The 21,839-nt window shown below is 40.1% G+C and overlaps 4 protein-coding genes across 5 annotated transcripts; 2 read left to right on the top strand and 2 right to left on the bottom strand.

The window, feature by feature from the left end:
- Window positions 1–3,149: 3,149 nt before the first annotated feature.
- rps25 (ribosomal protein S25) lies at window positions 3,150–6,015 on the bottom strand. The gene is made up of 5 exons (XM_022190379.2): window positions 5,876–6,015; window positions 5,203–5,292; window positions 4,926–5,109; window positions 3,311–3,409; window positions 3,150–3,217 (listed from the first exon to the last, which is right to left on the bottom strand). The coding sequence occupies exons 1-4, from the start codon at window positions 5,876–5,878 to the stop codon at window positions 3,315–3,317; spliced, it is 372 nt and encodes a 123-aa protein (XP_022046071.1). The 5' UTR covers window positions 5,879–6,015; the 3' UTR covers window positions 3,150–3,217; window positions 3,311–3,314.
- A 139-nt stretch (window positions 6,016–6,154) lies between these two features.
- trappc4 (trafficking protein particle complex subunit 4) lies at window positions 6,155–8,633 on the top strand. Its single transcript, XM_022190377.2, has 5 exons — window positions 6,155–6,369; window positions 6,726–6,900; window positions 7,725–7,828; window positions 8,128–8,254; window positions 8,392–8,633. Exons 1-5 carry the CDS (start codon window positions 6,195–6,197, stop codon window positions 8,468–8,470), a joined length of 660 nt encoding a protein of 219 aa, XP_022046069.2. The 5' UTR covers window positions 6,155–6,194; the 3' UTR covers window positions 8,471–8,633.
- A 280-nt stretch (window positions 8,634–8,913) lies between these two features.
- On the bottom strand, window positions 8,914–15,469 carry slc37a4a (solute carrier family 37 member 4a). Of its 2 annotated transcripts, none has more exons than XM_051957469.1 (9): window positions 15,363–15,469; window positions 14,456–15,125; window positions 13,982–14,214; window positions 12,895–13,138; window positions 11,794–11,952; window positions 11,607–11,692; window positions 9,747–9,860; window positions 9,519–9,657; window positions 8,914–9,359 (listed from the first exon to the last, which is right to left on the bottom strand). In XM_051957469.1, the coding sequence occupies exons 2-9, from the start codon at window positions 14,601–14,603 to the stop codon at window positions 9,193–9,195; spliced, it is 1,290 nt and encodes a 429-aa protein (XP_051813429.1). In that variant the 5' UTR covers window positions 14,604–15,125; window positions 15,363–15,469; the 3' UTR covers window positions 8,914–9,192. The 2 variants fall into 2 exon arrangements, with proteins under 2 accessions (XP_051813429.1, XP_022046068.1); XM_022190376.2 differs by having other exon boundaries at window positions 15,311–15,442.
- A 900-nt stretch (window positions 15,470–16,369) lies between these two features.
- On the top strand, window positions 16,370–21,827 carry cfap45 (cilia and flagella associated protein 45). The gene is made up of 12 exons (XM_022190375.2): window positions 16,370–16,587; window positions 16,670–16,789; window positions 16,891–16,997; window positions 19,319–19,460; window positions 19,561–19,731; window positions 19,848–20,026; window positions 20,192–20,321; window positions 20,438–20,584; window positions 20,713–20,826; window positions 20,942–21,135; window positions 21,233–21,457; window positions 21,565–21,827. The coding sequence occupies exons 1-12, from the start codon at window positions 16,585–16,587 to the stop codon at window positions 21,629–21,631; spliced, it is 1,599 nt and encodes a 532-aa protein (XP_022046067.1). The 5' UTR covers window positions 16,370–16,584; the 3' UTR covers window positions 21,632–21,827.
- The last annotated feature ends 12 nt before the right edge of the window (window positions 21,828–21,839 follow it).

The raw sequence follows: 21,839 nt of genomic DNA, 5'->3' as shown, positions 1-21,839 counted from the left end.
AATCTTTTATAGAGGTACCATCATTTTTGTCCAGGCCTGTTTCATTAGTTTGTTTTTTTAAATAATTATGTTAATCAACAATTCAAAAGTAATGGCTGTTTTTGATTATTTAATTTTCAATAAATTTTTATTTATTGTTACTTTTGTGAGTTTCAAGTGATTTCAGTGAGAATTGTGGGTTTTTCCTTCTTTAACTGAGGGGTACCAACAATTTTGTCCACGTGTGTATTTCATTACATGAATGAGCACAGGAATGTACTTCCACCTTATTCAGCTCTCTCCATGGATGAAAATGTGTCAACACTCTGCTGCTGTTATGTCTTATAAAGTCTTCTGTCTGGTGAATCAAAATCCATTAACACATTTACAATGGAAAAAATGCCCTTCTCAAAACAAGAAAAGAAAAACTTATTGCAAAGAACTTTTACCTTGAAATAATTGAAAAAATCTGCCAATAGAACAAGTGAAAAATGGCTTGGTAGGATCTCTTGAAATAAGAAATATTTATGATATCGACATCTTAAAATTAGCTGGGAAAACCTATTTTAAGCTCTATTTTACCAGGATTGTCAAGCTTAGGTGTCTTAACCCTCCTGTTGTCTTCATTTACAGCACCAAAAAATATTGTCTTGTCTGAAAAAAAATCCAAAAATTCAGCAAAAAAATTCCCCAAATTCATAGAAATTTTCAAAGTCTTCAGGAATAAAATTCCATAAAATTTTCCCTTAAAAGTTTTATTTTAAAATAAATAACCCCCCCCAAACTTGGCAAGAAATTAAAATTTTTTAAAAAAATCGAAAAACTGTAAATATTTTTCAAAAAATGAATTAACATCTTCCAAAAAAAAACCCCTAAGAATATCTAGTGATTATTTTCGTTAAGAACAGGGTTAGGGTTAGGGTAATTTTGCTGGATTCTGGTTGATTTTTTTCTGAAAAAATCAGTTTTCTTTTTTCCACCAAAAAATGTTCAAAAATTTTTGAAAATGTGGAAGTTTTCACAGTGAAAATATATATATATTTTTCCACATTTTAAAATTATAAAACAGGTCAATTTGACCCGCAGGACAACATGAGGGTTAAAACAAGATAATTTCAAGATTGTTTGACTTAAGACATTTAAGATGCATTGTCTTGAAACCAGTCCCTCCATCTTGCTGAAATGTCACTTGTTAAGTGAATTTATCTTAAATCAAGTGGGATGAGACATTTTGACCCAAAATAAGACAAATAGACTTGGTAAGATTTTGAGTTTTTGCCTCAGACACTTCCATCCAAGAATTTAGTGGTGGAAAGATGAACTTATACTCTGTGTGACAGTTGGTTTGTTAAACAGCCACTGGTGGAGAGACGGAGGCAGCACTGTGTTTGTTTTCTCACAGGTTGATGTTGCAGGAGCTGATGGATGGTGCATCTGCCGGAGCTGTGAAACATGCAGTCTGTTTCGCTGCAGCTGCTGGAGGTGCCGCCGCGTGCTGACAAACGGACATCTGACAGCATCCATCACTGACTCCTGTGTATCTCACGCCCTGAGCAAACAGTTGACAGTGAAGATAGCTTCTTCATTTCATGCCGTTCTTATCAATATCTCATAACCTTTCACTGCCTGTGGCTTTCAACAGACAAACGGGGTGCATAAATGAAGAATCTCTAGAAGGAGGTTAGAAAGGATCCTTCTTAAACTGGAAACGAGATCAGTTGAGTCAGGATGTCTCTTTAAATTTACTGGATGACAACACTTGGTACAGTGAAGGCGCACAACTGGGGATTTTCATTACCAAGAAGGCTGATAGTAAGTGAAACACACTACAGGAGGTGTGAAAGCATCCAGCAGAATGAGCTCTGGGGTCGGTACAACATTCCTCCTCTGTGAGTTCATCATTCCTGCTGTGTTAAACCAATAAAAGTCCTTATTACTGAGCTCAAAACTAGACCAACGTGAATCATACAGCCACAATAACCACCTTTTAACTTTGCACATTAACGACGCAATGTGTCTTGAATTTTAAAGGAATCTCTTCCCTTTCTTCCGTGTCAACACACACTGGGAGGACCTGATCTATGTTAGAATTGCTGCTAGATCCAAGTGGCCCCTCCTTCCTTCCTCTGGTCTGTTTTACATCTTTGTTTTCACTATCAGAATTTGAAGAGAATTTTTGAACACAACAAAAAGCCTGTTGTACATGGGGACATTTTTGCTCTGTAGTCATCTTAACTTCAAGGAGCATTAGGCAGTGAATCACCCAGGGAGCAGCTGCAGCTCCGAGACGAGTGCCTCAGTCTGGTGTAAGGCATGAGAATTAAGTTATTTACACTCCATACTGCTTTCCAGGTAAGAGGAATCCTACACAATACACATTAAAAAAAATAATGTAACTACCGAGAATATGAGTAAATTTACAATGTTGACAATGATTTTTTTTTTCCTTCTTCATCCTAAAATTTCAATTCATATCCATGTTAAAATGCAAAAAAAGAGCTAAAATGCTGTCAAGAAAAGCCGATGATGTAACCTAAACCCTGTTGGCCAATCAGAAGCCTATTTTAACAACGGTACATCAACAAAAAGCTGACTCACGTGCACTCATTCTGACACCTCTGTTCCTCAGTATAGTGGAAAAGGGCCTAGATTTGTGTAAACGTGTAGAAAGTCCTGTTAACAAGCCAAGCGCCACATCTGCCATTGTGCTAAATTGTCTCATGTAAATAAAAGGAGGCAACACTAGCGTCACAACCCAAATACCATTCTCCCTGGCTGCACATCAACACTGAGGTTTCCAATAATCGTAACCCTTGAAAATTTTCCAAAAGCTCAGTTTTCAGTGATCTAAACTGCAATTTCAGTCAGAAAAAGCTACTTTTTAAATAATATTTGTGTGGATAGAGCCTGAAGATGAAGTGGTAACTAATAAATTACTGAACCACACTTGTTAGTGCACACTTGCTGATTAGGGCCTTATCTTTTCATGTCAACATTTTTTTAGTGTAAGTTAGTATTTCTTGATCAGAACATTGTTGGATGATATTAAAATAGTTTGCAATACAGTTCCCTAGAATTTTGACTCTTTCTAATATCTAAAATTACATTACCACCATATAACAACTCTGGTAAATCTGCATGAACAGGAAAAATCAAATACAAAGCAGAGATTTTGTCTTTACATTTTTATTTTACTTTTCATTACAAACAGCTCATTGCAGGAAACAAACAGGAGGACCTGCAGGAGAAAAAAAAGAAAAACATACTGCAGGTCAGTGAGTGCAGCTTGAAAAAATAGCAGCACAATGATTTACAGTTTCTGCCGCTGTACCTGATTATGCTTTCTCCGCTGCTGCCTCCTCATCTCCACCCTTGGTGTTACGTGTGTAAATCAGCTGTGCTCTGTGTTTGGACACCAGTTTGATCATGCCTGGAAAACAAAACAGGACCATGTTCTGTCAGCAGATTCATCCACATATTCACAGAGAAACATCTGATGTATTCACTTTTTATTCAGCAGGCACTGCAATGTACTTGACTAGTCTTTGTGTGCATCACTTCAAATGTCACAGCAAAGTCAAGGGGTCTGACTTTCCAAACACCAACACATGCATATATTACAAGGAGACGAATTGTAAATGCAGCAGTATACTTGTTCTGGCTCCACAGATGATGTAGCTATAACATCTCTAAAGTCTTTTGAGATTTGGAAATTAAAATTAATTTTGGCACCAAGAATTACACAGACAATGTCATCAGTGCTGCCGACCAGCAAATGATGCTGCACAGTCAGTGAAAACGCGTTTATGCTTTAGTGCACTCTAATTTGTGTCGGTAATAAAAAAGAAAAGCAAAGTAATCCCACAAGACAATGTCACTGAAACAATGAGTAATCTGTTTCCCACCTTAATACATCTCAAGGAAAGAAAAAAAATTCAAAGCAGACAGCAAATGCTTTTTTTGTTACAGGTGGCAGGTTTCAGATAGAAACAAGTTAGTCATCATTTATATAAACTATTTACTTGACATGTGCTGAGATGCATGACAGTTCTACATTATTCAAGTGTTTTAAAATAGCATTCACTGTTACACAACTTGTTTTCATCCAGCATTTTTAAGACGAGGAGAGGCTAAATGATCTCAAACGAAATGACAAGCAGTCACGCTGCATATTACCCAAACACATCAGTGTCACTGAGGAACAAATGATGAACTGTTACAAAAGCACTCTGGCCTGGATACATACAGCGTAAGCATTTGTAAACATTAGTCACAGCCAATGAGCAGAGCTGATGACTATGTAGGGTATTCATCAGATGAACTTAATGTGGCATCACAGTATTGTAGATGGCAAGAGATGCAATTGTTGCTTTTTGTAGAGCCGCAGCTAGAGCCAGCTCCACCTCTGCTTTTAGTGCAGAACTTATGTTTTCTGGTCAACGAGCTTTCTGTTGATGGTTGAAGAAAACATTCTGCCAAGCTCACATGTGCAACTCTGAATTGACTTTTCACTAGATTCACTTATTCGATGTAAAAAAAAAATTAAAAATAAAACAATGTAAATGTATGTAGACACCTAATTTTCTTTTTTGCTTCTTTAGCTAAAAAGCCACTTGTCAAAACAACTTGTTAGGCAAACAAGAGTTGGCAGCTGTGGCTCAGGCGGTGAACAGGTTGATCACTAATCTCAAGATCAATGGATGATCACCAGCCTTTTCAATTGCTTAAGTGTCCCCAAGCAGACTATATACCTGAATTTACTCCACATGCAGTCATTGGTGTGTGAGGGAATAGATAACATAAAGTGCTTTAAATACATTTCAAAGGGTAAAAAAACACCAATGCCCCATCTGCCTTAAGTCCAGCCCCACTGTCAAGTACAGAATTTAGTCCTATGGATTCAACATGAACTATTGGTAACTTAAAACCATAAATGTGAGTTTCACCTTTGGCGAGCAGTTCCTGGAGGGCATTCCTGGCCAGAGAGCCACGGATCTTCAGCCTTTCTGACACAACAGCGGGGGTGATGAGTTTGTAGTTGGGAACCTCTTTGTACAGCTTGTCGTAGGTAGCCTTGTCGAAAAGGACCAGGTTGTTGAGCTTGTCCCTCACTTTTCCCTTGGACCACTTCTGCTCGAAATCACAGAGACATTTTGTTCAAATGATGAGCTAAGCTCCACAGTGCATCTCACTCAATAAAAATATTCAGCAACCATTGCGTACCTTCTTCTTGGCTTTGCCTCCAGACTTGTTGACTGGGTCCTTGTCCTTCTTGGACTTCCCAGTGTCCTTCTTCTTGTCTTGTTTAGGAGGCTGGAAACGGAGGACGGCACGTTAAAACAACACGATGGCTCAGTCTGGCGCTACAAGCGCGACCTGGCAGCACATGCCATAACGTATTTAAAGACAAGGATGCTTCATAGGTATGTATTTGGGATGATGATGAAGCTAGTTAATAAAGATATCCGTTTAAACTGTGATCGGCTGACCGGCATGGAACGGCCTTGTCTTCAAAACGGGTTTCTAGTGTCGCTATAAATAGTGCATATAATCCCATCGTTAGCTTTATCGGATAGAATTCAAATTATTCATTGTATGTATACATATAGAGTAATCATTTACGTGGAAGCATCTGCGACAACTTTATTCGGCTCGTTTTCGGGAGGCTCAGTGTAGCTGCAAGCATGGTGGAATTAGCACAGTGGCTAGCTAGCAAGCCAGCCGCTAAATGAGTAAAATTTCACTATTTATGGCTTCAAAACACGCTCTCCTATCACAGTATAGGACAGCGCATTCCTACCACAACGTATTCCGAACAGTTGCGACTCCGGCTAAGTCAAATTAAAACCGTAAATGTCTTATTTGCTTCAACGAAACGTGTAATAACTGTCCTCACCATGTTTCCTCGTCAAGATGTCGGAGCGAAAGGAAGTTCGCCCGTGCACGAGCCCCTTAGACAACCTGTATATGCGGAAGTGAATCTGGGAATTATGGGAAATTGAGTTTTTTGTGTCCCTAACATTTCTTGACTTTAACCATCATTACCAACTCACAAAGTACTTTACAATTCACGTACTGGTAGGTTTGAAGATATTACGAGGATTAAATCTTCAGAAATTTAAACAGGATGAGAAAGAGCGAATTTAAACGTTTACTTTCAGCCAAAACGCCCAGGTCACGTGACAGTTTTGTCAGCTGGACAGGACGTCGCAAAGATGGTGATATTCAGTGTGTATGTGGTGAATAAAGCTGGAGGTTTAATTTACCAATATGACAACTATGTGCCGAGAGCAGAAGTGGAGAAGACCTTCAGTCATCCTTTAGATTTAGTGCTGAAGCACCACGATGAGAAGGTCGTGGTTTCGTTCGGACAGCGGGACGGAATCAGAGGTAACGTTTCACTGCACAGCGTTAGCATGTTTCATTAGCTAGCTGCGGTGGAAACCCATTGAACACTATATGATGTTCTAGCTAAACAAGGCCTGTCCCAATGCTGACAAGACATCCATAGCAAGTATCATATTAGCTAGGTTGCACTAATTTTGATATTTTCCTATGGACTAAGTTAGCTAAAACGTCGCCTTCTGCTGTAGCTACATTTCATTTTGAATTTAAAGTGACCCTATTGCACCGATGTGACATTGTATCCGGATTGGTGTAATTATTTCATCATTTGTCCATTTGACTCGACTGACAGTCTAACTTTAAAGCGTTAATTCTGAAGTGTTTGTGTTGTGATTCCTCAGTGGGCCACGCTGTGCTGTCCATCAATGGAGTCGATGTGGTCGGAAAGAATACAGCTGAAGGAAAGGACATCCTGGAATATTTGAAGGATCCCTCCAATTATCCGGTGTCTATTCGCTTTGGACGAGCACGTCTGAGCTCCAATGAGAAGCTGATGCTGGCCTCCATGTTCCACTCGTAAGTCATGTCTACAGAGGGGTGACAGATTAAAGGAAAACCCTGAACCAATGACCTCAATACTAAGGTCTGTGGTATGCTGTGGGGGCATTTTGTTTGTATGGTTTGGGTCCACTTGTCCCTATTGCAAATCAGCACAAAGTTCTGAATTCTCACCTTCATTCTCAATCATCAAACTTTATTACAGACACAGGGTCCAGATAAATAAAAACAACAAAACAACACAGAAGAAAATACTACAGCAGACAACTGTACCAGTGACGCCACAGTTCAGACTGGTAGCGTGTGGCACTTTTTTTGATGTCTATTATATTAGTGGAAGTGGTTTTGCACTCATCCATAGGCCAAGAACCACCACTGAGTGGTTTGATGAGTATGAAGATGATGTGAATCATCTACTATAGCCCTCTCAGTCACCAGATCTCAACCCAGTTGAACACCTGTAGGGGATTTTGGACTGTCTTGTTCAATAGACTTCCACAGACTTGTTAAATCAGTGCCAATATGCATCAAAGCTATTCTGACCCAATACCTTTGTAAGACACTTTATGTCAATCTTTTGTTTAGTTTGTCACCTGTCTGTATATTCTGTATTCTCTCTGGGACTGTAGGGTGGTTAAGTGGAACCAGATTTAACTTCCAGTGCTGTCAAGCTTCAGAACAGGACACTAAAAACACCACTTGGAGCTCCTCAGGATCTTCTTGTATGTCTAGCTCTGGTCTTTTGTTTTTCAGTGGTGGGCAGGCTAATTCACTCAGGACTTGCTGGGGACGGATGTGTCTAACGTCAATAGACACGGCTATTTTTGTGGTTCCTCCTGTAGGTTGTTTGCTATAGGTTCACAGCTGTCCCCTGAAGTTGGCAGTTCAGGGATTGAGATGCTAGAAACGGACGTCTTCAAACTCCACTGCTTCCAGACTCTCACAGGTCAGTGGTGCAAATGTGTGATTGCAGGGAAAATAACAGTATTTTCTGACATTGATTTTCCTTTTATTTTTTTGGACAAGTATCTGAAAGCAGTATGTGTTTCAGATACATTTTGTCTGTTAATACACCATAGTCAGAAACATGCAGCTTATATCTACCCATTAATAACTTACCTTGCCACTAACATATTTCTAAAACATCCTATAAAATATACCTTACTGCCTCTTGCTCTATGTTTTAAAGAGGCTGTTTTTAAACTTTAGTCTCTCTGATTTCTCGTTCCCTCTTTGCTCTCACAGGGATAAAGTTTATCGTGCTGGCGGACCCTCGCCAGTCTGGTATTGATGCGCTGCTGAGGAAGATTTATGAGATCTATTCAGACTTTGCCCTCAAGAACCCATTTTATTCTTTGGAAATGCCAATCAGGTAATAAACAGAACTAGGATCATGTTGCTTTCAGGTCTTAAATTCAGTTTTGTAGTGTCCCCCCCTCTACAGACATTACATAGCCCATATCCAGTGCCTGACAGCCACACATCAAATCCTTGTCCTTTAATTTTCAGGTGTGAACTCTTTGATCAGAATCTGAAAAGTGCGCTGGAGGTTGCGGAGAAAGCTGGAAACTTTGGAGCTGGATCTTAAACCAGAGAGGACAACAGATTCAGAGACTGGAAAGAAATAAGTGGATTGTTTTTGGGGCTTTTTTTTTTGTTAACTAATTTCTTTCTCCCAGTTGCTCTTTAACAGATTGTAAATATATTGTGTCTTGTAAATACTTAAACGATTAAATGACTTGCAGTATGTATATGTTTTGCATTGTCTTTGGCTGCATGCATATTAAAATGCTGAGAGATGAAAATAACTTTTAAAAAAAAGCATAACAACAAACTATCCTTTATTCAAGCCTTTGACTGCTCTTGTAATGCAGCCCACACATTGTGCATTCTTCAGAAAAGATCATTTAATTTGTGTACTTCTACTTGTGCTTGATTCTATTTTTAAACCCAGGTATTGTTTAATATACCAGTTTTTAAACCAGGCTTTAGTTTGATGCTGTTCCTATTGACAAACTGTATTGGCCTTCAAAGAGTACAATTTGTTTAATTGTGTTTTTGCCACATTTGCCAAGTTACTGATTGACTGTGTGCAGACTGTAAATACTTTACGTGAAGAAGCACCTTGCACAACTGCTTTTTAAAGACAAAACGCTCAACTTCTCCGAGCTTCATTTCTGTTTACATAATGCAAAACTGACAGTGGAAACAGTAGTACAAAAAGAATTCGGTCTGAAAAAATATGAAAATACAATTGAGGCTCAAAGTACTGAGTTTTCCTCTGGGCGCAGAGGCTCAGGTGTGAAGATGTTAGTCTGCCTTCTTGGACACGTGTCCCATCTTGGTTCGGATGTTGCGCAGCAGGAAGAATCCGACTGCGGTGACTAAACAGACAATCTCTGCTACCCAGAAGGCCATTTCCCAGCCGTGGTGCTTTGCAATGGTGCTGAATGGTAGACCGGAAAGAAAGCCACCAACTAAGGAAACACAAATGGACGAGTTCACCCCAATGACGAGAAGATATAGGAAGCAAAACACTCAAAAGAACCATAAAAATACAATGCTGTGTCCCTTGGGGAGGCCCAGCGGTTGTTAGAAGAATGTAATGATTCTGAAATGAAAACCAGTCAACTTACTGTTGGCCATCAGGGCAACGATGGCATGTGACGTCCCACAGTAGTTAGATGGAGCGCTCTCATTGGCTATGACTCCAAACAGTGCTATTGGTCCATAAGAAGAGAACCCAAAAGCTGCACCAAGGCTGAGAATCCACACCTGAATGGTCAGAGGAGAGATAACTGGGTGATGATGAGCCAATTTGACATGCAGTAATCGATTTTTGCCCTTTTCAATTTTACTGTTACCTTTGAGCTGTCAGGAGTAACTGTGACTCTGAACAGGTACATGGACACGAACATTCCTGCCATCATGCAGATCAGGATGAAATGTCGAGGATTGCCATAGATTCTCATCCCTTGCTGCGCAAAAGAAGGACAAATATGCAAAATCTAAGCAGAATCCCATGATCGGCCAGGTAAAGGTGCAGTTGTTACTTAGGGTGACCATACGTCCTCTTTTGCCCGGACATGTCCTTTTTGAGAGGCTGTCCAGCCTGTGTTTATAAAGTCCTTCAAATGTCCAGGTTTTTGATCTTGCCTAGCTTGAGCGCGTCACAGACCAGTGTATTTATCATTCACGTTAGACTGTCTTGGGAGTTTGAGCCGAACCCCAGAAAGTGTATTAATCTTTCACAAAGCAGTACAGAGGCGCTCCACACTCACTCCTCGCAGGCTGACAGGCAGGCAGACACACTGCGAGAGAACACTCGAACAGAAAGAAAATGCCGAAAAGCAAATGTCATTTCACTGATGAAATGCGAAAAAGTACCCTGTTTTCGTCCGGGTCGTGTCAAATGGGAGGCAGAATGTACAGTCTGCAAAGCTGGGACTTATGTCTCTGTGGCTAATAAGAAAAGGAAAAAGAAGGAAAAAAAGGACTGTTAACTTGAGGCATTATTTCTATATTTTTTTCATTTGCCATTAGACACATTATTTTGAAGAATGGGCTAACTGAACACTGAAGAATAGGCTACCTCTCTTTTTTCTTTTTGTTTAATATTTTGAGGCATTATTTCTATTTTTACATAATTGATAACTGGGAGGTTATTTTGAAGAATGGTACTCTACCTCACTTTTCCTAACTAAGGTGTAAGTGTCAGACTTAAGAGAGATGATTATTTCTTATTTTGTTAAACATCTGAATACATGTGTTCCTACACAACTTGAGTCAATAACTATTAAAGACTAGAGCATGCCATATTTGTATGTGACTGATTATATTGTTTAGGAGAATTGCTTTAAATTAATAAATATATTATTTATAGAGCAACTGTTTGTGAGTGTTTTGGGCTATTTTTCTGTATATCCAGGTAAAGTGTTCTTTTCTGGGGAATTCAGAATATCTGTTTAACTGAGTTTGAAGCACAGAAAGACTGAAAATTTTTCGCGCGCAAGCTGGAAATGTGTCCTCTTTTCAGAGAAACAGAATATGGTTACCCTATGTTACTGATTTTTAGTGTTGCAAAACTATTTGATCACAAAATCAGGATGAGACAGGTTGGAGAGTATTTTTTCATTTAAGGATGAGACATCTAAGCCTTGGGATGTGCAAAAGTGGTCCGACACAGCACCCCTCCACACTAACCATTAATGAATACATACTTTTTAAAAAAATAATTATAAAGAGCTCTTGCTTTGCTTTTACAAAAAAAGTCACTGTAAGAGGGTAGACCATGACCACTCAGACATTCAAAGTCCTTCGCATGACTGAAATCTCTACAAAGTTATGTAAACAAGTCAGTGTGAAAATGAAGCGGAGTAGAAGTAAATACCACACAATGCTGAAAGGTCTGCATATTTTGTAATTCATAATGTTAATTAGCCAGCAGAAATCTTTTGAGATTGGTAAAATTAAAAACGCAGCTCTGACGCACATAGCTGATTTTGGAGGCCATTCTGGGACAAATAAAATCATTGAATGTACCACATCCTTGTAATATCACAGTGTCTACATCAGTCTATTATTTTTCTAATAAAGCTGAGCAGAGAGACAAATAAACCTAAGATGTAGGCACACATACAAGAGAAGTGAGATGAAAATAGCGTTTTTTTAAAGTTAAATAATAAACCATTAAGGATAAACATATAAACAAAAAGATAGCTCACTTTGGCCACAGCCTTGTCAGAGAGGTAACCTGCTGCCAGACTCCCCAACAGGCCTCCTACCTCCAGAGCACTCATGTATGAGCTGCCTACGAAGAGGAATACAGTGATTCACAAGAAATAATGAGCTGGACCCTCTGTGTATTTATTATCAGACTCTGGAGGTGTCTCTTCTACCCCTTTTCCATACCCATGAGTGTAGACTGGCCCTTGTCCTGGATGAGAAACAGCTGGCCCCAGTCGGTGCAGGCCGTCTTCACCCCAAACACCACCAGGTAGGACACGGACAGCAGCCAGAGGTAGGGCGACAGCAGGAACTCAGACAGGGTGCTCTCACTGCTGGAGGATCCTAAACCGAAGGCAAAACATCAGTATTTGCTAATCGTATGTTTTTGAGCACTTTTTGTATGAACGCTACTATCAACATGACACGGTGGGTTTAACCCTCGCGTTGTCCTGCGGGTCAAAATTGACCCGTTTTAAAGTTTGAAAATGTGGAAGAAAAAAAAAATCACAGTGAAATTTCTGATGTCCACATTTTAAACATTTTTGGGAAATCTTTGAACATTTTTTTAGTGGAAAAAAGAAATGTTAAAAATGTTTCCGAAGAACATTTTTAGTTTAATTTCGCTGGAGTTTGATTGATTTTTTTGTGCATGTTGTTAAAGAAAATATTAGAAGTTTTACTGATATGTATGCAATCACTTTAGATATTTTTAGGATTTTTTTTGAAGATTTTTACTCATTTTTAAAAAAAATATTTACAAGAATTTTCTTTTCAAATTCGGCGGATTTTTTTTAAATAAAACTTTTAAGGGACATTTTTAAGGAATTATTGGAATTTTGTTCCTGAAGGTTTTGTAAATTATCAGAAATCTTGGGAATTTTTTTGCTGAATCTTTGGATTTTTTTTTCAGACAAGGAAGCAATATTTTTTGGTGCCCGTAAATGAAGACAACAGGAGGGTTAACATGATATCTACATAGCTGAGATGGGGTGACACGGATCTTTTTTCTAATCAGCTTCATATATAAAACATCTCTTTGGCTCAGGCTCACATGCTGAGTTCATGTCAGACTCGCACTCGTGCCATGCGAGGGACACACTGGGTGCAGAGTCCACCCAGTCAGTGACCTTTAGTCACAACACTAGAAACACAAGCAGTACAACAACACACACGCATGTTCACAATGCACAGTTATCTGTTATCTCCCTGCATGTTTGAACAAGATTCAGCCACCGTCAGAGAAGAGCACTGGACACAGCTTGATTGTTAAAAAATCAGTCTCACCTCCTTTGCTCTTCTTGGCGGCTGCCTCTATATTTGGCAGCCCCACATCCTTAGGCTCATTCTTGATAACCAGAAGGCAAACAAAGGACACTGCCAAACAAATCATCCCAGAGACAGAGAGTATCGTCCTCCAACTGTAGCTCTCGGCCAACACCGTGGCAATAATGGGGCCCAAGCTGCCGGCAAGATTCATGCTGCAGGAGAGGATTGCCCACCATGTCCCGAACTGAGACGGCTCGAACCACTGACAGCAGAAAAGGCAGAAGAATGACATGAAATCAGGGTATCGCTAGCAGGCTGTGTCACAAACTGGTCTTTGATTCAAAGGGATGATGAATAAATTGAATTGATAGCAGTTAAAATGTAAATGGAAAGTATTTGACAGTTGTTATATTACACATGGTGACTAGATACTGAAATCTGCACCAAAAATGTCCTTCAATTATGAAAAATGTAACCTCTGATAATTGTACATTTCATAAAGCCAACATTTATTAGACATTAAATCCACTTTTCTGTAGCTGCAGGTTTTCTGCTGTCTTGTTGGTAAATATTTCACTGATCACCCTCAAACATACTTTATATATCTTCTGTGCAAAAACATCAGTTTTAAGAGACACCTCCTGAATTCATGGCTTTGGAGATAGAACAGCTGAAACAAGTCGAGGTGAGGATTTTACAGAAAATACATGAAAACTTTGATTTCAATTTATTTGTGCCGTTTTAAAATCGTGACGAATATGGGTATATAATTCATAATCTAACGTTGTATTGTATTTTTAAATAGCTGTTTAAATGAAATTAGATTCATTTTAGTTATAGTCAGCTGACTATATTGAACATACAATGTCTTTAATCTGTAGTAGAACTGGGTAAAAATCCAGTATTTCTAGTGTGACTTCTTTTATGTATTTCAAGTTCCTGATTTGGATTTGCTGTGCTTTTGCTTATAACTTTACCCAAATCACACTTCATGCTCCTAACAAACAGTGTTATGGTGCCTGCTTCTTCTTTGTAACATTTGAGCTAAAAATGTACATCTTGAACCAGATGCAATGACATCATAGCACTGATTTGGGTCATATACCTTTCGCAGCACCCTTCCACAGGGAGGCCAGCCCAGGCCTTGTCCCAGACCATTGACAAACCACAGAGCAGAGAAGACAGCGACGGTGGAGGACCAAGAGAAGACCACGTTGATGCCTCCCACCATGAACAGGCCAATGGAGAAGAGCCAGCGGGCACTGATCTGGTCCGAAAGCACGCCGCTGATGAACTTACTGATAGCGTAGGCCAACGACTGACTGCTGGTGATCATCCCTGAACACAGAGAGTGCAGGAAAGTAGGACACACACATAGCAAACCAAACCTACAGCAGGATGTGATATCAGGATAAAAGCACACCTGAAATACAGAGTTTAATCATTTAAACATGAAATATATGCAAGGAAATTTCAATATTACAGCAGGGGTAGAAGCATAATACAAGGAAAAACTGTTGTTAGCTTGTCTATTGTGGCTGTAAGAAGAATGCATGCAATACGTAGGTCTGTTTCATACCCAGGTCATCCTTATCCAGCTTAATTTCTTGCATTAGAGACGGCATCACAAAGGAGAAAGTCTTTCTGTTAAAGTAGTACAGTGTGTAGCCCACAAACATGGCCAGAAATATAGTGTTTCTGTAGTATCCATAGTTTGCTTTAGCCATCGTTGCAGATTTAGTCCTTTAAATAAAAGAAGAAAAGAAAAGAAAATCCAGAGAAGACAGCTAGCTCCTGCTGTTTGACAGACTTCTGCTGCCTGTGACAGTGAACTTTACTTCAGGATCCACTGTGCAGAAGCAGCTGCTTGCGAGTGAAAAGGTGTTTGCAATCAGCGCAGGAGGTTAATGGTCAACTTCTCTGCCCTGTAGCTGATTGAATCTGGGTTTGCTGCCATGTGCTGCAGGCCGGCCAGGTTTGGAAAAGTAAACCATCAATTTGCGACATGAACACTGAATGTGATGTGTAGTTTCCTTGAGGCTTCAGTCCTTCTGTTTTCACAGTGGTCTTGGCGTTGTTTTGCTTTGCTCCTGTTTGTTCGTGTGAGGATGTTATGGAAAGAATCCTCTGATTCGGGTGTTTAATGATTTACCGGGGAGTCCAATAGGTAGAGCAGAGCAGGGGGAGGCTCCTCTGCAAATGAAGTGAACTGTGGTGATCACTATGGGTGATCCTCATCAGCACAACACCTGTTGGACAGACACAGAAATGATAGTATCCATTGTTGTCAAGCATGTACTCAGTTACAAATATGAGCTGAATAAAGGATAAACACTACTGTATTAGTTTGTCAAATGTGTCAGTTAAGTTCAAGTTAAGCTAAAATCCCACAATTAACAGTAAGTAGTATGTAAAAAAACAAAGTATAGTATACTTTAGTGCCAACAAAACAGCAGTATCTTTGTCTCCAGCTCTTCTTTCTGTACCTGAAGGTCATAAACGCCCTTTTTACTAAACAACTTCGCCTGAGTTTGTAGTAGGAATGTAAGTGTGGTCTGTGCAGCTTCCGCATCATGTGATGAGCTGGCTCCGCCCGGAACTGACGTCACAGCCCTGAATGAATGAATAAGCTCTTCTGTTACAAACACAGCGTCCTGTTTCAGCAGCACTAATGGTGGATAGATTAATTGTAAAACCACATAAATCATTTTTTCGGTATGTAAAGAAGCAGAAATTAGCTATCATTGGTTGTTTAAATTTAGAGACGAATTAGTTTGAGTGTTATCGTTTGCTGAATATTCACCTACAAGCAGGTGAACATGTAGTTTAATAATATGCTGAAGTGAGCGCCAGGTCTGTAGTTTCTGAATCAGCATTTACTTAAAAAGTTGTGGTAAGCTGAATTTATAGTGCTGAGGAACTGATTCTGTGTTAGTCTGTATTTTAATGATATAAACCGTATAGACATTCATTCTATCTGTGAAAATGTCAAAAAAATAAACAAATCGTTTTGCATACAGACCACATTAGACCAGGGCCACAAGAAAAACCACTATACAACCATGGGGTCATATAGAGGCTAAACCTCCTTGAAACGCTGTTTCTGATTTAGGAAAATGCAAAAACAAGAAAGCAAATACAAATACAAATACACAGCAAAAACACAACATTTTGTTCGATTTTTTCTCCTTTTCACTAATAGGATCGATTTCCCAAATTTAATATATCGTCTCGGACAGCATTTATTTAAAATGTCAGCTGTGATTTGCAGCTCTACAAGTTTTCCTTTGACTGTTGACTCAGAAACCACCATCAGAAAGCAGCTGCTTTTAAATGAGGACGTCAGCAGTCACTATTTAGGAGACTTATTCCCTTCGTTTAATACTCTTACTGTTTTTTTTTTTCATTTTCATGTAAAACCTGGTAAAAATCTACTTATTCTAATGTTTTTTTAAAAAATATATATTATTGTGAACTATGAACGCTGTAGTTTAGCTAGACCCTCCTCCTCGCTTCGTTCCCATGGCAACAGACAAACATCCCGACATTGATGGCGTTAAACGGCAGCCGCATTTTTAACATTTATATAACGACTCTGCTCTTTGAAGTCGTATTATTAGTCCCTGAAAGCTCGCTAACAACTAACTGCTAAGGGTGTCGTGTAGTTAGAAGGATTTCTTCTCAACATCTCGTCAATAATCGAGGATCATGGTAAGTTTAATTGTTATCGTTGAACTAAGAAACCTTGTTGTGCCACTTTTTCAAGACTCCACCTGACTGCCCTTGCTGTTAGTCCTCACAGAGACTCAGCTCTGGCTCCACCACCTCCAGGGCCAGATCTTTTCCCGGCCGGTACCGCACACTGGCCCCCAGCGCCCGGGTGGATGAAACCCTGTTCGGGGTCCCATCACCAGTGAGTGTGCTACAGACCACATCCCGTCATAGACAGTGGAATGTGACGCTTTTACTGTATACAACTTTATGACTAGTGATGCTCTGAATGTATCACTACAGTTAGACAGACGTGAAGACCCAGACAGCAGGACAAAGAACTGGTCCCAGAAGAAGAAAGAAGGAGAGACTATTCAGATCATCACCAAAGACCTCATTCGCAGCCTCAGGTAGGATCTGTCAGTGTCTGTAGATTTTATTGGACAGCTACATTGCATTTGAAAACAACACATAAGGAACTGGAAAAGTGTGTGCTTGTTGATAATCAGTCCCTATGATTTGGATCTACTGTAGAGATGATAATGATTCTATAAAGGTGTTTACAGTAGGTAGACTTCCGGGTCGCTGCTCGTGCGGTTGTCCTGACAACAGCTTGCGTTGTTTTTATAGGCTATTTGTATATGTAGCGTTTAAGTACTTTTTCGAGGGAGTCTGCGAGAGTATATATTGTCTCTCAGATTGACCCTATCTGTTTCAGGCTGCTTTTTCTAAGTTTTGCAATTTCAAATGTCACGTGTGCGTCGTCCATTGTTCCTGTTTTATGTTTTATTTCGGGATTGACCGAGAACTTTATCAACTCACACGCACAGCGAGGGATGCTCCTGAGCTCTGTTTTTGTTTTGTGTTGTTTTGTTTCTTAATCTTGGCGCATTTTACCACCTTATGCCCATTATTTGTTGTTACTGTTTAATTTTTACAGTTTATATATTTAATTTTATTCATCCCATTTTCACTACCACGTGTTACTACTATTGTACAGTTGTTGCTACCCAACTTGCTTTAAATTTCCTCCAGGGGACAAATGTGTTTTTAAAAAATCGAACTGAATATTAAAATCATACCTAACAACCATTATGGACTGTTTAAGAGAAGTAGAGTGCAGATGTCACTGCTTTAAAACGTGCATTCTCTGTAAAGACCAGCAGAGGGAGACTCTAAACTCCATACTTCACACTTTAGAACTACATAGGCTGTCTATAATAGACGGACTATATCTGCATGTGGATTGTGTCTCTGTTTTAGAAGTTTTTCTGTCTCAGCTTGCCCAAAAATATTTTTCACCAAATTTACGTTGTTCTAAAAAATACTTTAAGAAGTTGACAAATTTTTAAAACTAAGTGGATTTTAGCCTGTTTGCAGATCAAAATAGACATCCCAGTTAATGTTAATCACTGTTGAATTACTAATGGACCTTGTTCACCAAGCACGCCAGCTAGTGTTTGCTGTGCTAATAATACCAGGCACTGCCCAGCAGGCTAATCAGACTATAGAAGTGTTAATCCATGAGCTAATGTCAGACCATTCTGCATCAGTTAAGGGTCTGACCGCATTCTTTGTCACTCTGCTAAAAAAAAAAAAGTATACTGGCTTGTTTGTAATTAATTAAATCAATAACCATCAGATTGGCTGGAGCTAAGTAAAACATGCAGCAATAGTGTCCCTTCAAAATAGTGATGGGGGGATTATTTTAGTGGAACATTTGCATGTAGGGAAGGCTAGCACTCATTCATATGGCTAACATGGAAATAAACCAGCAGAGCAGCCTTTCTGCACAATCCAAATCCTCTGCAAAAATGATCAGTGTGGTTGTGTCTTTTCACGTAGTAAAGGGGATTTTGATACCCATAACAGGTGGATAGCAGAGGAAGCCACTTAAATCTTCAGCCTACATCTAGTGAGTCAGAGTAATGTGACGGTAGCTTTTCATTCAAAGCCCGATTAAAAGATAAAGTTGACCAACATCCAGTTAAAGATGTGTGTTTTGTGTTTCATTCATGTGTCCAAGTTGAAGTTTATTGCTATGGTTACACAGGCTGCAAGGATGGGTTCTCAATCAGATCCAGACATTGCTCCTTCTCAGCTCCACCTTCTTGTCAATTTATGGTCCCTTCTGTCTTCAGAGCTCAATAAGGCTGAACAATCAATCAATTATAAATCACAATTTTGAAACAATACAACCAGGAACTAGCTAAGGACATACTACATGTTGCTATCAAATGATGGGACTAATGCTGTTGCTCTGTTTCATTAAATCTGATCTGCCTTTGAGGGGTTGTTTATGCTGCCCATTGATTAATATGTATTTATTAGCTGCACTTCCTACATTTTGCAGAACATCTGAGCAAAATTTAAACCTTATCATGTCATGTCAGTGGTTTTACAAATTCATCCAGTTCTCTTTGTGATGTCATGCCTTTGACGGCCCCTCGTGTGGTATGGCTTCATCACAAGTTTCTGTCTAAAACGCAGTGAATACTGTACTGAAGCTGGACTTAACAGATTATATTGCAGGTGAAATTGCAATATGTATGAGAAAATTTGAAAGTAGAAATCTTCCCAACTCTAGATCCAATCAAGCACCAACTGAGCCCCAGTACCAACTAGAGTCTTCAGATCGGTAGTCCACAAACCAGTGGGTGGCACTGCCATGGTTACGTCCATTTCTTTTACACACTGTCTGCTAACAAACTACCACCTGTCATTTTGCCAGGATCCCACGCCACGATCCTTCAGGAGAGTTCATGATTCTCCCAGCAGCAAAGCTGGAGCGAACCCCAATGTCCCGCTGTCTCGACAAGGCGGAGAGAAAGGCCTTGAAGCAGGCATATCAGGAGAAGAAAGAAGAGGAACTTGTAGGAAACATGGCTCCAATCTATAAAAAAATGTCATTTGACTTGCAGATTAATAACACAGTAAGCTTACTTTGGCTTTATTCATGTATTCCTTATCCAGAAAGCTGCAGAGGAAAGAAAGCATCGGATTTATAAAGCAGACCAGTCCCATAAGGAGAACCAGGCACTGACTGAGCTGGAGCTGGAGGCCCGGGATCGTGCACAGCGTCTGCTGGAGCGGGCCAACGCTTTAAGGATGGAGCAAGAGGATGAGATCAAAAAGCTCAACCAGGTAGGAGGCAGCTGTGGATGGCAAAATTACAAAAATAACAACAACAAAAAACAAAAACTGGTGATGGTGTCCATGACACATGAACATTCACACTTCTGTGTGTGTGATTGCCTCAGCTGATTCAGGGTGCTCAGTGTCAAGCCATACGTGACGCCCAGATGCAGGAGAAGAAACAGGTGGAGGCGGAGATGGCAGAGGAGGAGAAGCGTTTGGACATCATGATGGAGGTAGAGCGCCGCAAGGCTTTGGAGACTGTGGAGAGGATTGATGAGCTTCGCAAACAGCAGAGGATCAGGTAAAGAGAGCACATACAAACACATTTATGTTCTGAAACTGTGACATTTAAAAAAAATCACTCCTATGTTCTGATTCAAGAAACCCATTTCCACCTTTTTCATTAGACCATTTTCTAATCGTGTGGCTGCTGATGAGCTTTGCCACCATGTGTGTTATATTTCAGAGGAATGCAGCAAATCTATGACCAAATCAAGCAGCATCTGGAAGAGAAGCAAGTGGAAGATGAAATAAAAGAGCAGGAGGGCCAGCAGATACGAGAGAAGCAGGAGAGAATGAATCTGGAAGACCTTGAGGTGTAGATACTTCACACACACAAACATGCTAAAACACATGTAGTACATGCTCAGAGGGAGATGTAGCCACATGTACAGAAGATACACTTGCACTGGAGTCGGTTTTCTTCTTTCAGGCCCTGGAGAAGAAGAAGATGGAGCAACAGCTTCTGCAGGAGGAGATCATGCGCATAAATGCTGAGACTATGCGGGCCAAGGAGCAGAGGAAGGAGGAGGAGAAGCTGGCTACCCTGAGAGCTATGGAATACATCAAAAACAAACAGGTCATAATATACAAAATATATCATTTGGCCTGTTTTTGACTTATTCTATCATTAAAATACCAATTTCCTTTCTAGTTGCACGTGTTGCTCACGTTTTGTTTCATATTGCCACCACCTGACCCCTGCAGCAGCGGGAAGCAGAATATGAAGCAGAGCAAAAACGAATCAAGAAGGACAAGGAGCTGGAGATAGCCAGGCTGAGGGCCCAGCAAGAAAAAGCAAAGGACTGCAAGGCAGAGCAGGTCAGGAATAAAAGCACCAGCTGATTGAAAGTCAATGGATGGGACAGCTGCTCAGCTTTTTTAAATAACATTTTCAGATGTACTTAGCTACTTGTGTTTGTGGATTTGAATGAAGGATGAGCTCCGTGCTCGGAGGAACCAAGAAATTGCAGACAGAGAATGGAGGAGAAAAGAGAAAGAGCTGGCTGTAAAGAAAGCGCAGGAGGAAGAGATGCTGAGGGAGGCTCACTTGGAACAAGTTCACAGGAAAGAGCACTGCCTGTCCATCGAAGCTGCCCGGGAGAAGGCCGAGTTTGAGAGGGTGTTGAAGTAAGAAAAATCAAAAGAAAAAAAAAAACAAATTTCACATAGCTATAACACCCTCCCCTTTAATTTTTCTTTTCCACTTGTACCTTCCTTCACACAGGGCACAGCAGGAGGCGATAGCCAAACAGAAGGAGAAAGAGGAGAGGCAGCACCAGAAAGCACATCGACATGCACAGGCCGTCCGGCAGCAGATAAGGGAACGCGAGCTTTCAGCCATAACAAAGCGCAGCGACATCTTCAAAGAGGCTGATCAGCTCATTGAGGAAGCCCGGCAGAGACGTGTGCGCCTTGATGAGATTAAAAGGAAGAAGCTTCAAGAGCTGAAGTAAGTATGCACAGGTCAACAAGGTTGATATTTTTACATTATTGCCATTGAGCTCTACTGTGAACGAGCAGTAAATGATTAAATTTGATGTGTTTGTCAATGTGCAGGGCTACAGGACTCCCAGAAAAATACGTCAGTGAAGTGGAAAGAAAGGCCCAGATTAACAAACTCTGATTCATGCAAAAGTCCTCACCTGGTCGCTCCAACAAAGAATAACTTGTTTAATCAGACTCAGAAATGCCTGCTCCCCAAGGGAAAATTGCTTGCTGATGTATTTGCTAACTGAGTTACAGGTAATTTAAGAAGACTTTTTTGTGTAACTACACAGGAGCACAATCAAGTCAACAGATTAAACGGCTTTTTAACTCGACTGCTTCCTCTC

The sequence above is a fragment of the Acanthochromis polyacanthus genome, chromosome 13, assembly GCF_021347895.1.
Source record: "Acanthochromis polyacanthus isolate Apoly-LR-REF ecotype Palm Island chromosome 13, KAUST_Apoly_ChrSc, whole genome shotgun sequence".
Taxonomy (NCBI): Eukaryota; Metazoa; Chordata; class Actinopteri; family Pomacentridae; genus Acanthochromis; species Acanthochromis polyacanthus.
Note: the sequence above shows the minus strand (reverse complement) of the source record. Positions and strands in the feature narration are given on the sequence as shown.

Bases quoted from the DNA above. Each gene is read 5' to 3' on its own strand.
- slc37a4a (XM_051957469.1), bottom strand. From the start codon at position 14,603: ATGGCTAAAGCAAACTATGGATACTACAGAAACACTATATTTCTGGCC. The intron at 14,215-14,455 runs GTATGAAACAGA...CTCTGTGTTCAG, and splicing joins GCTGGATAAGGATGACCTGG to GGATGATCACCAGCAGTCAG. The intron at 9,360-9,518 runs GTAAGTTGACTG...GTGTTTCCTTAG, and splicing joins CGTTGCCCTGATGGCCAACA to TTGGTGGCTTTCTTTCCGGT.
- rps25 (XM_022190379.2), bottom strand. The intron at 5,110-5,202 runs GTACGCAATGGT...GATTTCGAGCAG, and splicing joins GAGGCAAAGCCAAGAAGAAG to AAGTGGTCCAAGGGAAAAGT. The intron at 3,410-4,925 runs GTGAAACTCACA...TTTGTTTTCCAG, and splicing joins CCAGGAACTGCTCGCCAAAG to GCATGATCAAACTGGTGTCC.
- cfap45 (XM_022190375.2), top strand. The intron at 16,998-19,318 runs GTAGGATCTGTC...TCATTTTGCCAG, and splicing joins GACCTCATTCGCAGCCTCAG to GATCCCACGCCACGATCCTT. The intron at 19,461-19,560 runs GTAGGAAACATG...TTCCTTATCCAG, and splicing joins AGAAGAAAGAAGAGGAACTT to AAAGCTGCAGAGGAAAGAAA.
- trappc4 (XM_022190377.2), top strand. From the start codon at position 6,195: ATGGTGATATTCAGTGTGTATGTGGTGAATAAAGCTGGAGGTTTAATT. The intron at 6,370-6,725 runs GTAACGTTTCAC...GTGATTCCTCAG, and splicing joins ACAGCGGGACGGAATCAGAG to TGGGCCACGCTGTGCTGTCC. The intron at 8,255-8,391 runs GTAATAAACAGA...TTTAATTTTCAG, and splicing joins TCTTTGGAAATGCCAATCAG to GTGTGAACTCTTTGATCAGA.